The 13330-nt window shown below is 63.6% G+C and overlaps 1 protein-coding gene across 7 annotated transcripts in view; it reads right to left on the bottom strand.

The window, feature by feature from the left end:
* The window catches only part of WNK2 (WNK lysine deficient protein kinase 2), a 122636-nt gene that overhangs the window by 19439 nt on the left and 89867 nt on the right, over nt 1-13330 (bottom strand). For 2 of the 7 annotated variants that reach the window (XM_070400898.1, XM_070400895.1), the window contains exons 20-26: nt 11176-11999; nt 10749-10821; nt 9132-9211; nt 8376-9028; nt 6639-6853; nt 5606-5794; nt 4840-4938 (exon numbers count right to left, since the gene is read on the bottom strand). In XM_070400898.1, the coding sequence (XP_070256999.1) occupies nt 4840-4938; nt 5606-5794; nt 6639-6853; nt 8376-9028; nt 9132-9211; nt 10749-10821; nt 11176-11999 (2133 nt within the window). The remainder of the gene's footprint in view (nt 1-4839; nt 4939-5605; nt 5795-6638; nt 6854-8375; nt 9029-9131; nt 9212-10748; nt 10822-11175; nt 12000-13330) is intronic. The other 5 variants (XM_070400900.1, XM_070400899.1, XM_070400897.1 and 2 more) reach the window with 4 other exon arrangements.

Raw genomic sequence — 13330 nt, forward strand, 5'->3', positions numbered from 1 at the left:
TAGAAACATATTCCAAAAAGGAAAAGAAAAGAAAACCAAACCAAGAAGAGGGCAGAGCTCACCACCTGGCTCTAAGGCAGGGCTCTGGGACCCCTGGCCGCTGGCTCTGGAGCCGACCTGGCCCCTGGGCCATGGGGTTTTCCAAGTGCAAAAAGATACATTGCTTTGCGGGCTGAGGCCAGCGCGGGCAGGAGGGAAGGCAGGGTCCTGTCCAGGGTGGGAGAGGCAGGGACGATTCTCTTCCACTGGGTCTTGTCTGGTATCTCCTACCCAGCAGGCAGGGCCAGGCCCCGCCCCAGGCTGCCGGCCCTGGGGTCCCAGAGCCTGACCTCAGTGTGGGCGGGTCCTGACAGGGCGGGAGGGACTCCGGGAGTCAGGAGCTGAGGTGGGACAGGCAGGGGGCTCGGCATCCCCAAGGTCACTCAGCAAGGCTGCGCCAGCGGAGGGTCTGGGTTCCTGCCCACGGCCCTCACAGCAGCAGGCCCTGCGCACAACCATGCCGCTCCCGGAGGCGCTGCAGCCCCCAGCACGAGCCTAGGAAAGCAAGCCACGTGCCCTGAGTGAGGGCAGGACAGCCACTGGGCCCCCATCTGCCTGTTCTTCAGTTCATCCTGCCGTCTCTAACGAGCACATAAAGCAAAGGGACAAGCAGCACCCAGACCCACCCCGGGGGGCGGAGAGCCTTGAAGGGCCTGTGCATCTGTGCTCCCCACGGGCCTCCAGGGCCGCAGGGCGCGTGGCCACCCAGAGCCTGTCTGCATGCTCCCCGTCACGTTCTTGGGTGAGAGCCTTAGCGTCTAGACCGCAGCAGGCCCCAACCGGTGACCCAGAACACGGGACAAACACCAGCCGGGTCTCCAGCCGAACGAGTTCTGAGCGGGCCGCGGGGCCACTGGCCGGAGTTCTGGGGCAGGGCTGGCTCCCATCCTCCGTGTGATGGCCACCACGGCCAGGTGCCTGCTCAGACCCCCAGAGGGCCCTCAGTGAAAGCCCAGACAGACCTCACCGGAAACCCAGGGCCGGGGCGGCCACCAGAACACTGCTCAGGGTGCAGAGCCATGCAGGCCCCACCCCACACCCGACACAGGCCGGTGAAAGCCAGAGCACAGCGGCTCCAGGCCCTCCGCTGACCTTCAAACACAAAGCAGCCCTGTCCGGCCATGCTCTGCGCTCACGCCACTGGGCTGAGGCAGAGCAGCCACCATGTGCTGGAGCCCACAGCCCTGCCCCTTCAGCCTCTCCCAGGGTCCGCGCCTGCCCGCGCTGCCCTGGATGCTCACCAAAGCGACGGGCCCTGCACTGCGGTGCACCTGGCTCCCACCCACAAGGCCTCGGCAGCAATGCAGGGCGCCAGGAACCACACGGGGCTGACACAGGCCCCACAAGGAAGCCCGAGGAGGCCTCGGGGGGCATAACGGTGAATAGCAGACCAGCTCCCCCCCCCACCCCCCCGCCTCCCGCCCAGTTTCCTGTGGAGTAGGGTGTCCCCGGCAGGACTCTGTCCTCAGCCAAGGCCCTGGGAAGAGACCAGCCAGCTTCCAGGCCCCAGAACACTCCGGAATGTCCACGTGGGCAGGACAGCTGCTCTCCTGCCTGAGGGCAGCACGGAGGCCGTGCAGTCTGTCCTATGCGGCGCATGGCTGCAGGGGTGCCGAGCGGCCCGCCTTCGCCCCACATTCACCCTGGCACAGGCACAGGGGCTGCTCCTGGCATGGACAGCCAGCCGGCTGGGTGCCTGCTGGGCACCTGCCCCCACCTCTCCCGGCCTCTGGCTGGCTGCCAGGCGATGCCTCCAACTTGAGGGTGCCTGCTACTCATAAATGGGCCAGGCCCATAGACGCCCACACCTGCCTCTGCCCTGTGCTCACATGCTGCCACAGGGCCGGGCCCCGCGGGGCTCCCCACCCCACGATGAGGCCCATCGCTGAGGGGTCGTGCACCCCGACAGCGTCAGGACGCACTCGGTTCTGCACAGAGAGGAAAACGGGATAGCACCAAGGTCCTGCTCTGGGCGTCTACTAGTATGTTCTGAGCCACCAACTTCTCAAGCTGAGAAAAGTGCCAAAACTGGTTTGTGGAGCAGAAACTGGGCAGCAGATGCGTCGGCTCTGCCCAGGGGGCTTCACCCAGCAGCCCTGTCTGGGACGCACAGGCCCAAGCACAGGGGCCGGCCCCTCAGACAGCCTGCGGGGCCACATGTAGGCGCTCCTCCTCGGTCCCCCTGGGCCCGCTCCCACACCCACCGCAGCGGGTCCTCACAGGGAGGCAGGAGGGACACACCAGGCTCAGGCGGGCCTCGGGGTCTGCACAGGGGCCACGGGTCCCAGAGACAAACTTGCTGCAGCCTGGACACTGGGCACGTGGCCAAAGGCACGGAGCACACGCCGGTCCGTGTGCAGAGCGAGTCCCGGAGGACGTGAGCCCTGCCTCTGGTCTGGGGGAGCCGAGGCAGGAGGGCCAATGAGGAGCGTGGGGCCTGTGCTGGGCCCTCTTGTCTGGGGCATGGAGCCGTGAACGCCCCTGCCGCTCTGCTGGGGCTGGAACAGCCAGGACCCCTCCCTGACAACTGCTGACAACAGGACACCAGGACACCGTCACTTCCGCAACCCGCCCCGGCCGCCCCAAGCCGTTCACCTGGGCAGGGGGCCTGCAGGATGAGCAGCAGCTGGACGGCAGCAGGGTCTGCCCTGCTCAGGGCCGCCCACCTGAGCTGCTGAGGCTGTGCCCACCTTGCTCTCGGCCCAGGCCTCCCAGCGCCTGGCACTGCCCACAGCTCCGCAGGGCCACCACCCATTAGCCACCTCTCTCATCTCTGAGTCCCAGGGGACCTGGGGCCTCTGTGCTTCAGAACTTTACACAGAGTTGACTTTCCCAGAGACCTGTCTCCTGTTCCTTTCAGGAGGGGGAACCGAGACCATTCTCTGCTTTCCCTCCGGCCTAGGCCAGGCCCGCAACCCTGACTCCAGCTCCGCTCCGCCTCCCCGTGGCCAACCTCTCAGCCCCCCCAGACCCATGTCCCGCCCCTGTCGTGTGCCCCTGGGACACCAGGCACCTGCAGACAGGAGCTCCAGGAGCCGAGGGCCGGGTGGGTACCAGGACCGAAGGGAGAGGTCCTGGCTGTCCCAGCCCCAGCAGAGCGGCAGGGGCGCTCACGGCTCCATGCCCAGTGCAGGCTGCACACTGCTCACCGCAGCCTCAGAGCCAGCGGGCCGCTTCACGGCCTGAGAGCCGGTTGGGCTGTGCAAACAGCAGAGTCATCGCCTTCCCAGCACCCGAGGGAGCAGGCCAACCAGGCAGCGGGTGCCACCTGAAACCCAGCACCGCCAGGCGGGTCTGCACCGAGCTGTGCCTCACACATTCCTTTCCTCCGGGCCAGGGGGGAAGCAAAGCCTAATCTCCTTGTTCCTGCTAGGCCTCAAACTTTTCTTTTATGTTGGAACAATAAGTAATAGTGAAAAAAGAGAAAAACCCTAAAAGAGAAAAGCAGAACCAGGTGGCTCTGCAGGGAAAGTGGTGATGGCCTGAGGCCGGTGGTGATGGCCTGAGGCCAGTGCTGCTCACACGCTGGCTTTCCTCCGTGCCCGGGGAAGCCCCTGCTGGCAGGCACTTCCCACAGAAATGCCCGGGAACCCAGGTGTGCTCACACCACAGCTCCCAGGCAGCCACACACAAGGCAGAGGAGTGACAGAGAGCTGGCCCCCCTCTGACCAGCAGCCTGAGCCCCCCAAGCTGAACCTGCATCTGTCCTGAGCAAGGAGCGCCCGGGCGGTCCCTGGGCCCTTCTCCCTGGTCCCTGCCTGCGACCCGCCCGCTGCCTGGGAGGAGCCGTGCCCTCTGGGGGGGGGATGGGTGCCTCCTGTGGGCGTGGCCTCAGGTCCCAGCAAGCAAAATGTATCTTTATTGTACAAGCAAAAGACCACACGCCCCAAACCAGCATGTCCAATCTAACTGGCAAAAAGCTTAATTTTTCTGTTAAAAACAAAAATCTAAAAGCCCACAGCTTTTGATTCACTTGCCAATCCATCTGAGGAATAAGAAACAATTTGGGAGAGCCCTGAGCAGGTGCCCCATTCCTGGGCACACGTCCTGGTCGCAGGAGGGCACCAGGGTGTGGGCGGCTGGGACTGAGTGCTGTCACGGGGCTTGTGGGCCGCACAGCCGGCTGCCTCGCTGGCCCTGAGTCGAGGGGGAGTCACCAGGTGCAGTGCAGGCGCTAGAGACCCCAGAGGGGCTGGGGGCCAGCTCTCCCGGGGCTGGGAGGTTCTGGGGCGAGCAGAGGGGAGGGGCTGGGTGGCCCAGCTGGCGTGCGCGCTCAGCATGTCTGCATGCAGGGGGGCGGGGGTTACTGGATGTTGTGACACGGGCCTTGTACGGTGACCTGCCAGCACTGTCTCGCTCACATGCATGTCTTCAAAGTCCAGACACGTGTGAAGCACGCCATGCATGCATGGAGAGAAGGCCGGCTGTCTTGTTGTTGCTGGAGCTGGGGACCGTGGACGTGTGGATTTGCCACAATCGCAACAGAAGTAAAAGTACGTCCAACGTTAAAAAATACAAAGTGACAAGAGAAGTGCAGGGCGGCCTGGGGGCGGGGCGGGTCTGCGTGGGCTCAGGCGGGCCGCTGCACGAGCGCCGGTGCCGGCAGGAGCCGCGAGCATGCACCGTGCTTTCTGGGGCCAGGCGGGTGGGTGTGGACGAGGCTCTGTTCGATATTAAATAAACGAGGTCAATGGTGTAGGGGAGGCTCCTATAAAGCATATGGAAGGTGATGGAGACAGGGAGGGGGGAGGGAGAACCAAGGGCCGGGAGGTGGTAAAATACAAAAGAACAAATACAGACAGATGGACACAGACACGGGTCCACTGAGGAATCGAGCGCGAGGTTTGCTACTAGACTTATGGGTCACTCTCTCAGACGTTGGGTGGAAAACCGTCCAGCCTGCAAGTGAATATAGAGGGAAGAGAACAGAGAGACAGGCATCAAGTACAGTCTCGGGCTGCCGCCTGACCACCAGCCACTCAGCCTCGTCACCTAGCATCCGCGGCTGCACCTAGCCCAGCCCCGAGGACCACAGCCACCGGCCACAGAATGGAAAGGAGGAAGCGCTGGAGCGGAAGAGGCGGACCCAGGAGCACGTGCGGGGCAGGGCAGGGACCGGAGGGGCTGTGGTCCCCACGCCTCTGCACAGAGATGGCGTGGGAGAAGCGCCTCATCGCACAGCTGCTGTGTCCACGGCCATTCCACCTCAAGGCCCAACTCCCAGCTCCAGAGCTGCGCCCTGGCCCCCAGCGGCCCTTCTGGACCCACGTGTGGCAGGGAACGGGGCAGGGCAGAGCGGGCGGCGCCTGCACCCGGCACAGACCGCACAGCAGATGCCACGTCTGACCTCAGTGGTCCCTCCCCAGGCTGCTCTAGCCAAGCATGCCTCCCTCGGAGCCACTTAAAGCCTGTGAGGCGTGGCCACCCACTCTTTTCATTCAAAGGCTGCCTCTAGGATCGCGTCTTTCAGAAGCTGTCGGCAGCCTTGGCCACAGCGCACATCCCCTCTACACCACACGGCCTGCGCGGCTAGCACATGCTCAGAGGCGGGCAAGCTGGGAATCACCTGGGCCGTGCGCTCCGCCCCCGTCACTGGCTAAGCCGGAGCAGATGTCTGCAGACAAGGAGGCCCGCACGGAGCAAGGCTGCTGGGTCTGCACTGCCTTCCCACAGGAGTCTGCCGCTGCGGCGGGCCCTGCCCCGGCCCTGGCGGGGTCCTGGGCAAGGGGGGCGCGGCTGCAGTCTGACAAGTGACCTGAGTGGGGAGAGGGGACAGGCACCATGAGGCGCCGAGGGCCGCGGCCAGCACGGTGCGCAGCTGTCCTCTCTGCTTGTTGCTGGGTGACCTTGGGGAAGCTGAGTCCCTGCAGGCAATGGGCACGGGGCTGGTGAGCCATGTGGGCGTGGTGGGAGGATTAAAGAAATGACCAGTCTCCACTGGTCGACAGCACCGATCGGGCTTGCCTCACGCCAACGCATGGGCAGGACATGGCAGCTCCGGAGGCCCTGGCCGCTCGGGCCAGCGAGCCTCCCCTCACTCCGTCGGCTCTCGGGCGGGCACGGGGCCTGAAGCTCTGCACCTGTGCCCCACACCCTGCAGGTGCCATTCGACGCCAAGAGGGAGGGCCTGTGGCCAGCTTCCCACCTGGCGTGACCGAGCGTTTCAACTCACTGGGTCTCCGCCCCAGGGTGCAAGGGCTCAGGGACCGTGGACAACCTCAGTGCTGGGGGTTGTGGGCAAGGGCTGGAGCCCCACCACCCTTCCCCTCCCCCAAGGCAGCTGCTCAGCCCCCGCTGTCAGCAGGTGACATATGTCTAAGAAACGGGCCAGAAAACAGCCCCGTCCTGGCAGCACCCTGCAGGGCGGAGCCCATGGGGAAGAGCAGCCCCTGCTCTGGAGAGCCTGAGCCCCCCCACCCCCCCTTCCTCGCTGCAACTCCCGGGCTGGGTCCTTTCCTCTGGCCACAGCATAGGGGCCCAGCCCGCCACAGCCCCATGGCCCGCTCGCATGAGGGGTAAAGAAGTGCCCCTCCAGGTCTGGGTACCTGCCTCCACCTGCCCAGCCCCCAGCCCAGCCCCCAGCAGGGCACAGGGCCGACCTGTGCTGGAGGCCACGACCTTGAGCTGCTGCACCAGTGGAGTCAGCAGCCTCCCAGCCTTCAGCTTGCTCCTGCTGGCCTTCCTCCGGCGGCCGGCAGGGGGGGCCGTGTGCAAGAGCCCCAGGTTGGGGGGCAGCGTCCTGCCCAGGCGGCGGTACAGGGCTTCGATCTCTCGCTTCTGCTGGCTCTGCAGCTCTGAGATCTCCCGCAGGTGCCTGCAGTGGGGAGCAGAGGAGGGCTGGGTGGGCCTCCCGGGCCCCTGGCGGAGAGGAGCGTGGGGCAGGCCCCTGCAGGACACCTGGGAAGTACGGCTGCTCAAAGGAGCCGGCATTTATTCCAACGTCTTCTCAACCACGTGGGACTCAAGGGGCCCTGACCAGCCTGCAGAGACGCGGTTCCCTCCAGGCTTGGAACAGGGCTGGGTTGTTTGTTTTGGTTTTTCTGGTGTGGGGGGAGGCTGGGGTATGGACACCTTCACACATTTATGCTCACAATATAAACCCTGTACATAATCACAGTGATTAACCAGCACTCAGAACTGGGAGGTGCCTCGTTTACAAGCTGTTTTCTCCTCCCCGCAGGGAGCTAGCACCAGGGTATCTCAGAGGGCCCGACAGGGGCGAGTGGAGACATGTGGTCAGCCAGGGATCTGAGGCCCTGGCTGCAGCCCCTCCCTGCCAGGGGCTCCCAGCTCGGGCACCACCCCCACGGGGCAGAGCGGACCTGGCAGGCCGCACAGGTGGGAAGCCTCTGCTAAGACGTGGCAGCACTGGCTGTGGGCAGCCTGGGCACCTCCTTGGTGTGTGGCGGGGAAACAGGTGTTCTCACGGTTAGGCAGAAGGAAAAAAGTTCTAATTTCTCCTATTACATCTTCAGCGCCTGCCAGATTTGTTTTAGAAAAATGATTCTCTAAACAGAAAAGTGCTATTGCATCAGATTAGATTCACAGAGTGTGAAGTTTCCAGGGGGAAGCTGGCTGGAGTCGGGGAGAGATGCCTGGTCAGCTGGGAGCGCCTGATTCAGGACTTGGGGGAGACCTGCACGCTCCCCAAGTCCTGCCCAAAGTGGGCCTCTCAGATTATGGGGCTCTGGGGCCCTAAGAACTGCCAGTGCAGGTGGGGAGGCAGGCACTGTATCCCCACAGGGTGCCCAGGGGGCTGACACAAGGCACCAGGGGAGGGAGCTCAAGTATGGGGTGCCCAGGGCTGGGATGAGGGGGTGGGTAAGGGAGGGGCTGGCCCCTCAAGGGGTGGGGGGAGGGGGCCAGGGGCCAGGGCAGGGCAGGGCAGGCAAGCTCTCCTGCCCCCTCCCTGCAGGCACAGCCCTGCCTGCCCACCCAGAGGGAGGAGCAAGAGAGGCTGGCTAGGCTCCTGGGCCTGTGGGCAGCTCCTGGGTCCGCCCCAGAGCTCTCCGCCCTCAGCTTTCTGTCCAGGACACCAGCCTCTCCCACGGTAGCAACCACATGGGGTCCTCCTGCCCAGGAGGCCAGGGTGCAGCTTGCTGGGGCCCTGACCAGGTGGTAGCCGCACTTCAGACCCAGCGTGAGGGGCCTGGTCTGAGCAACACCTTGCTGTCCTGCTGAGGCCACAGGAGGGGGTGGCCGTGGGTGAAGAGGCACCGCCCCAAGGCCAGGGACCAAGCCACAGCACAGCAGCGTCGCTCTGCCCGGCACTGGGCCCATGCCCTGGGGTGCATGGCAGAGCCTGGGCCTCAGCGGCCACCGCCCACGGGACCTACTTCTCTCGCAGGCTCTGCAGCTCCTTCCTGATGTCTGCGTCCTCGGGCTCCGAGTCATTGTCACTGCTTATGTAGGACGACTGGGAGTGGAAGGAGGTCACACTGATGGTGGGGACCTTCACGCCCGGCCTGCGGGGGGCCTCGGGGCCCGGGGGGCCAGCCCCCGCCGACCTGTGCAGGAGGGCGGCGGCCTTCCGCACGAAGTCGCCAGCTGAGCTGCCACTGCTGCGGGGCAGGGAGCCCGGCCTCAGCGCCGGGGGCCTCCCGGGGACACGCTCGTCCCCAGAGTCGCTGGACAAGGGCTCCTGGCAGACCTCGAGGGAGGAGGCCGTCTGCGCCCGCCGCAGGGCCAGCTTCACGTCGGGGCTGCGGGGCGCCTCCTCCAGGTACACGTCAGGCGGGGCCGAGTACCGCAGGCTATGGGGGGAGGCCAGGGTCCACTCGTCCTGGGTGCTGACCACGGAGAACCGGCCCACGGTTTTGGCTGGAGAGCTGCCGTCCCGCTGCCCTGGCTGCTTCTGAGGGGACCCTGAGGTCAGAGCACCAGGGGGCTGGAGGGGGCTGGCCGGGCCGCCCTGGGTCAGCAACCCCGGGGCCCTGCCGCTCTGGTCTGCGGGCTCCAGATGTGCAGGGATGGTGGACACGGGGGCATCCTTGGGAAACAGGAAAAGAAACGATTCCACACGAATACCAGCAGAAAGCGAGCTCCACCACCCGGCCGAGCCCCTCACGGTCTCATCGCGGAAAACGACCTACCTGAGGGGCCCTGGTTGCTGCCGGTGAGCCTGAGGCTGCCTGGCCTCCCTCGGGGCCCAGTGTGCTGCTCACAGGTGCTGCTGGGGACAGGGACACCATCATTCGGGCGAGAGCCAGGACAAGGGCAGGCCGCGCTCAGGCCAGGGAATCACGGAAGGCACGGTGGGAGGGAAGGCGCCACAACGGGTAGCTATCCCAACCTCCCCGCCTTCACAGGGGGCGCCCTAGAGCCTGGAGGGAGCAGGTCTCAGCAGGCCCTCGACACAGTGATGGTCACCTGTCCGCGTTAGGGAGAGGAGGCAGGGACTGGCCCAGGGCAGGCTGAGGGGTCTCGCCAGATGCACTGGGCACAGGGCCGGGAGCTGGCAGGGCATCGATCTGGGGGTTGGCCTTCTTGGCTGAGGCGGGCTCCCCGAAGCCTGCAGGGTGATGGGGCCTCTGGAGGGGAGGTGCAGGGCCCTGGGGCCACAGCCAGGACCCTAGCAGCCAGCTGGGCATCACGAGTCTCTGCCGCCTCTACCACCCAATGGTGTCACCGCTCTCACTGACACCTCTACCACCTGACGGTGTCACCTCTCTCCCTGACACCTCTACCACCTGATGGTGTCACCTCTCTCCCTGACACCTCTACCACCTGACGGTGTCACCTCTCTCCCTGACACCTCTACCACCTGATGGTGTCACCTCTCTCCCTGACACCTCTACCACCTGACGGTGTCACCTCTCTCCCTGACACCTCTACCACCCAATGGTGTCACCGCTCTCCCTCTCACCTCTACCACCTGACGGTGTCACCTCTCTCCCTCTCACCTCTACCTCCTGACGGTGTCACCGCTCTCCCTCTCACCTCTACCACCTGATGGTGTCACCTCTCTCCCTCTCACCTCTACCTCCTGACGGTGTCACCGCTCTCCCTCTCACCTCTACCACCTCATGGTGTCACCTCTCTCCCTCTCACCTCTACCACCTGACGGTGTCACCGCTCTCCCTGACACCTCTATCACCTCATGGTGTCACCTCTCTCCCCCTCACCTCTACCACCTGATGGTGTCACCGCTCTCCCTCTCACCTCTACCACCTGATGGTGTCACCTCTCTCCCCCTCACCTCTACCACCTGATGGTGTCACCGCTCTCCCTGACAGGGTCTGGTATGAACGGGCCTCAAGAGGCCCTGGAAGGTGCAGATCAATAGTGCTGATGCCTGGCCCTGCTGCTTGTGTCTAGGGAAGGTCACCGAGGCTGCCTCAGTTTGCCCTCTATAGAATGGGAGCACAGCCTGGTATTTCTGAGCCGCATTCCCAGAACTGCTGTGAGGAGTGAATGATAAGAGTAGAGCGAGCTGATGTGTGGGAGTCTGGCCTGAGCCAAGACCCACATGCGACAAAACCCATGCAGGTGGCACCGTGTCAGCTGGCTGCACTGACAGGCTGACACCCCGCCAGGCGGAGGGAGGGGCCGCTGTGCCCACAGACTGTGGACTTTCTCTTGGCGCACGAGCACGTACTAAGGCACCATGATGGGCTCTGCTCTGTCTGGTCCCCACGCAGGTGCTGGGGAGGAAAGGTGGGGTGCACCGTGCCCCCCGGGCCCTGGGGCGGGTCGGCGACTGGGCTCACCACCTGTCCCTGGCGAGGCTCTGGCCTGCTCCAGCGCAGCTGCCGGCCCAGGTGCCAGTCCGGGCTGGTCCAGCTGCAGGAAGAAATAGAGAGGAGCCAGGAGCCTCACTTGCTGCCATCCCTGCAGCTAAACCGTAAAGCTCTCCCCACCCACGCTGTCTCCTCCAGGCTGGAGCCGGGCAGCCCAGGCGCTCCACACACATATCATGAGTCTCTGCCGCCGGGTCCTGACTCGCACACCACACCCTGCGCCCCCCAGACTGGCCACTTGCTGCAAAACACACTGGGCAGGTCGGGCTCAGAGGTGGGTCTCGGAGCAGGAGCGCCGGCTGGAGGGAGGCGGTGCTGCATGGCCAGACCAGAGCTGGCCCTACCCCCACCCGGACCCCTGGCCCAGGATGGCACCTCTGGCCAGGCCAGCACTCACCACCAGCTGGGGTGGCAGGGCCAGGTCCCCCGTGGAGGCCTCTGTGCAGGGCGGATCCCCTCTCGGGGGCTCCAGGGTGAAGTCTCGGTCTCCCGTCTCCACCGGGGTCCCAGCCGAGGCTGAGGAGGTGGGCACGTGCTCCTGGTAGAGCAGGGTCCGCAGCTTCTCATCCAGGCTCTTGATGGTGCTGTCCACGAAGCCCACCCTGGGAGGCGGCCCTTCCCCGTCCGACTCCAAGGCAGACAGTGGCTGGGGGAGGGTGCTGGCCCCCAGAGGAGGGCTTGGGAGCTGGGGGGCAGCCAGGCTGGCGGCCCCCACCGCGTTAGGGAGAGGAGGCAGGGACTGGCCCAGGGCAGGCTGAGGGGTCTCGCTGGAGGCACTGGGCACAGGGGCCGGAGCTGGCGGGGCATCCATCTGGGGGTTGGCCTCGTTGGCTGAGGCGGGCCCCCCGAGGCCTGCAGGGTGAAGGGGGGCCTCTGGAGGGGAGGCACAGGGCGCTGGGGGCGCATCCCGGGGCCTAGCAGCCAGCTGGGCATCACGAGTCTCTGCCGGCGGTTGGGGGGCATCACACTCATTGGCCGTCCCCTGAGAGGTCACTGGGGCCCCTGCCTGCACGGCAGCCCCCGTCGCTGGCTCTGGCCTGGGGCTGGCGGTTGGTGCGGCCATGTCCTGGGGCACAGCAGTCACAGGAGGGGAGGATGGCACCGCAGGCGCTGGTGTGCCCCCGGTGGTGTCCCTGGAGCCTGGTGGCTTCGGAGGCTGCACATCGGCCGGGGCGCTGGGCTTTTCCTTCAAGGACAACTGGTCTTTGCAGGGAGCTGGGTCTGAAAGAAACAGAAGAGGCGCCTCTGTGCCCGCTGGTCCTGGTCACCTGGCACCTGCTGCCAAACACGTGCCCTGCACACGCTGGCCGCACCCACACACTGGTCTCCTCTCCTTTTCTCTGATGCATCAGCTTCAAAACAGGGCAACTTTGAACACACATATTCCCTGAATTATAATTTGCCCCAATACAATAAATGCTATAGCAAGGGCTTCTTAGGATAAGATAAGGTATCTTATTCTGTCCAAATTTTTAATAAAAAGTGACAATGTTAAAATGGAACCTCCCCTTTTATGTACACCAACACTGAGTTATATCAAGAAATCAGAATCACCATTCAGCTCTGGGCATCTTACTACATGGCAGGAAGTATGTATTTATTTCCACTTAAAGAGTTGGCAATATTGGACAGATAATAGAAGAGTGGATGCCTTAAGTTGGTACCGACTCCAAGTAAAACTTTGCTTTAAAAAACCTTGTTTTGAAATGAATGGCATTTTCTTCAAACGAGAAATAAAGCTTTTGTCTGACCACCACGACACGTCCTTAAACATTTACAGGAAGCAGACAGGGCGCGCTCTTAAACTCCGCGGCAGAGGGAGGCCCCGGGGGCGCCAGGGTGACGCTGTCCGGGCCACAGAACTCAGGTCGCACTGTGTGAGGCCAGTCTAGGCTTCTTCGGTCCTGTGGCTTTTCCTTCTTTTTGCTACTTCTTTCTCCCGTTCTCCTCTCCCTCCACCCTCCTAGACCCTCCCCTCCGCACCTCCGGGAGGGGACTGAGGGGAAGTGGGGATGATGTGTATCCTTATCTTGGTCTTTCAGAGAGAAAGCACTCCACACAGCAGCAAGGGAGGATTTCCTATTGTTTTTAAAATAAAAATACTTAGGTCCCTGTTATTTAAAGTCACTAAAGGACACGCACAGGGAAGACGAAGTGCAGACACGAGGGAGAGTCTTAGGACCACAGAGGCAGAGGCAGGGACGCGTCCACAGACCGGGCGGCACCGCGCAGACGCCCTGCAGCCCGGCACTGCTGGCACCGCATTTCAGTCTCCCCCTTCGGAACTGTGAGAACAGACATTTCTGCTGTTTTAAGTCACCTGGCTTGGAACACCTTGTCATGGCAACCCTGGGCAGATAATACAGACTCCATAAACATGAAAACATGAGCTTAGAAAAAAATCAATTTAAGTAAAAATTAAATGATTGAGTTCCAGCAACCGTGGGTAAAAAGGCTGGCAAATCCTCTCCCCCCAAAACAACTATAAAACTGGACAAAACACGTATTGAAAACAACAATTATTCCAGGACTTTGGAATAAACCAAAGGCAT

Source organism: Myotis yumanensis, unplaced genomic scaffold (assembly GCF_028538775.1).
Source record: "Myotis yumanensis isolate MYYU_CA2020_CCGP unplaced genomic scaffold, mMyoYum1.0.hap1 SCAF_21, whole genome shotgun sequence".
Lineage (NCBI taxonomy): Eukaryota > Metazoa > Chordata > Mammalia > Chiroptera > Vespertilionidae > Myotis > Myotis yumanensis.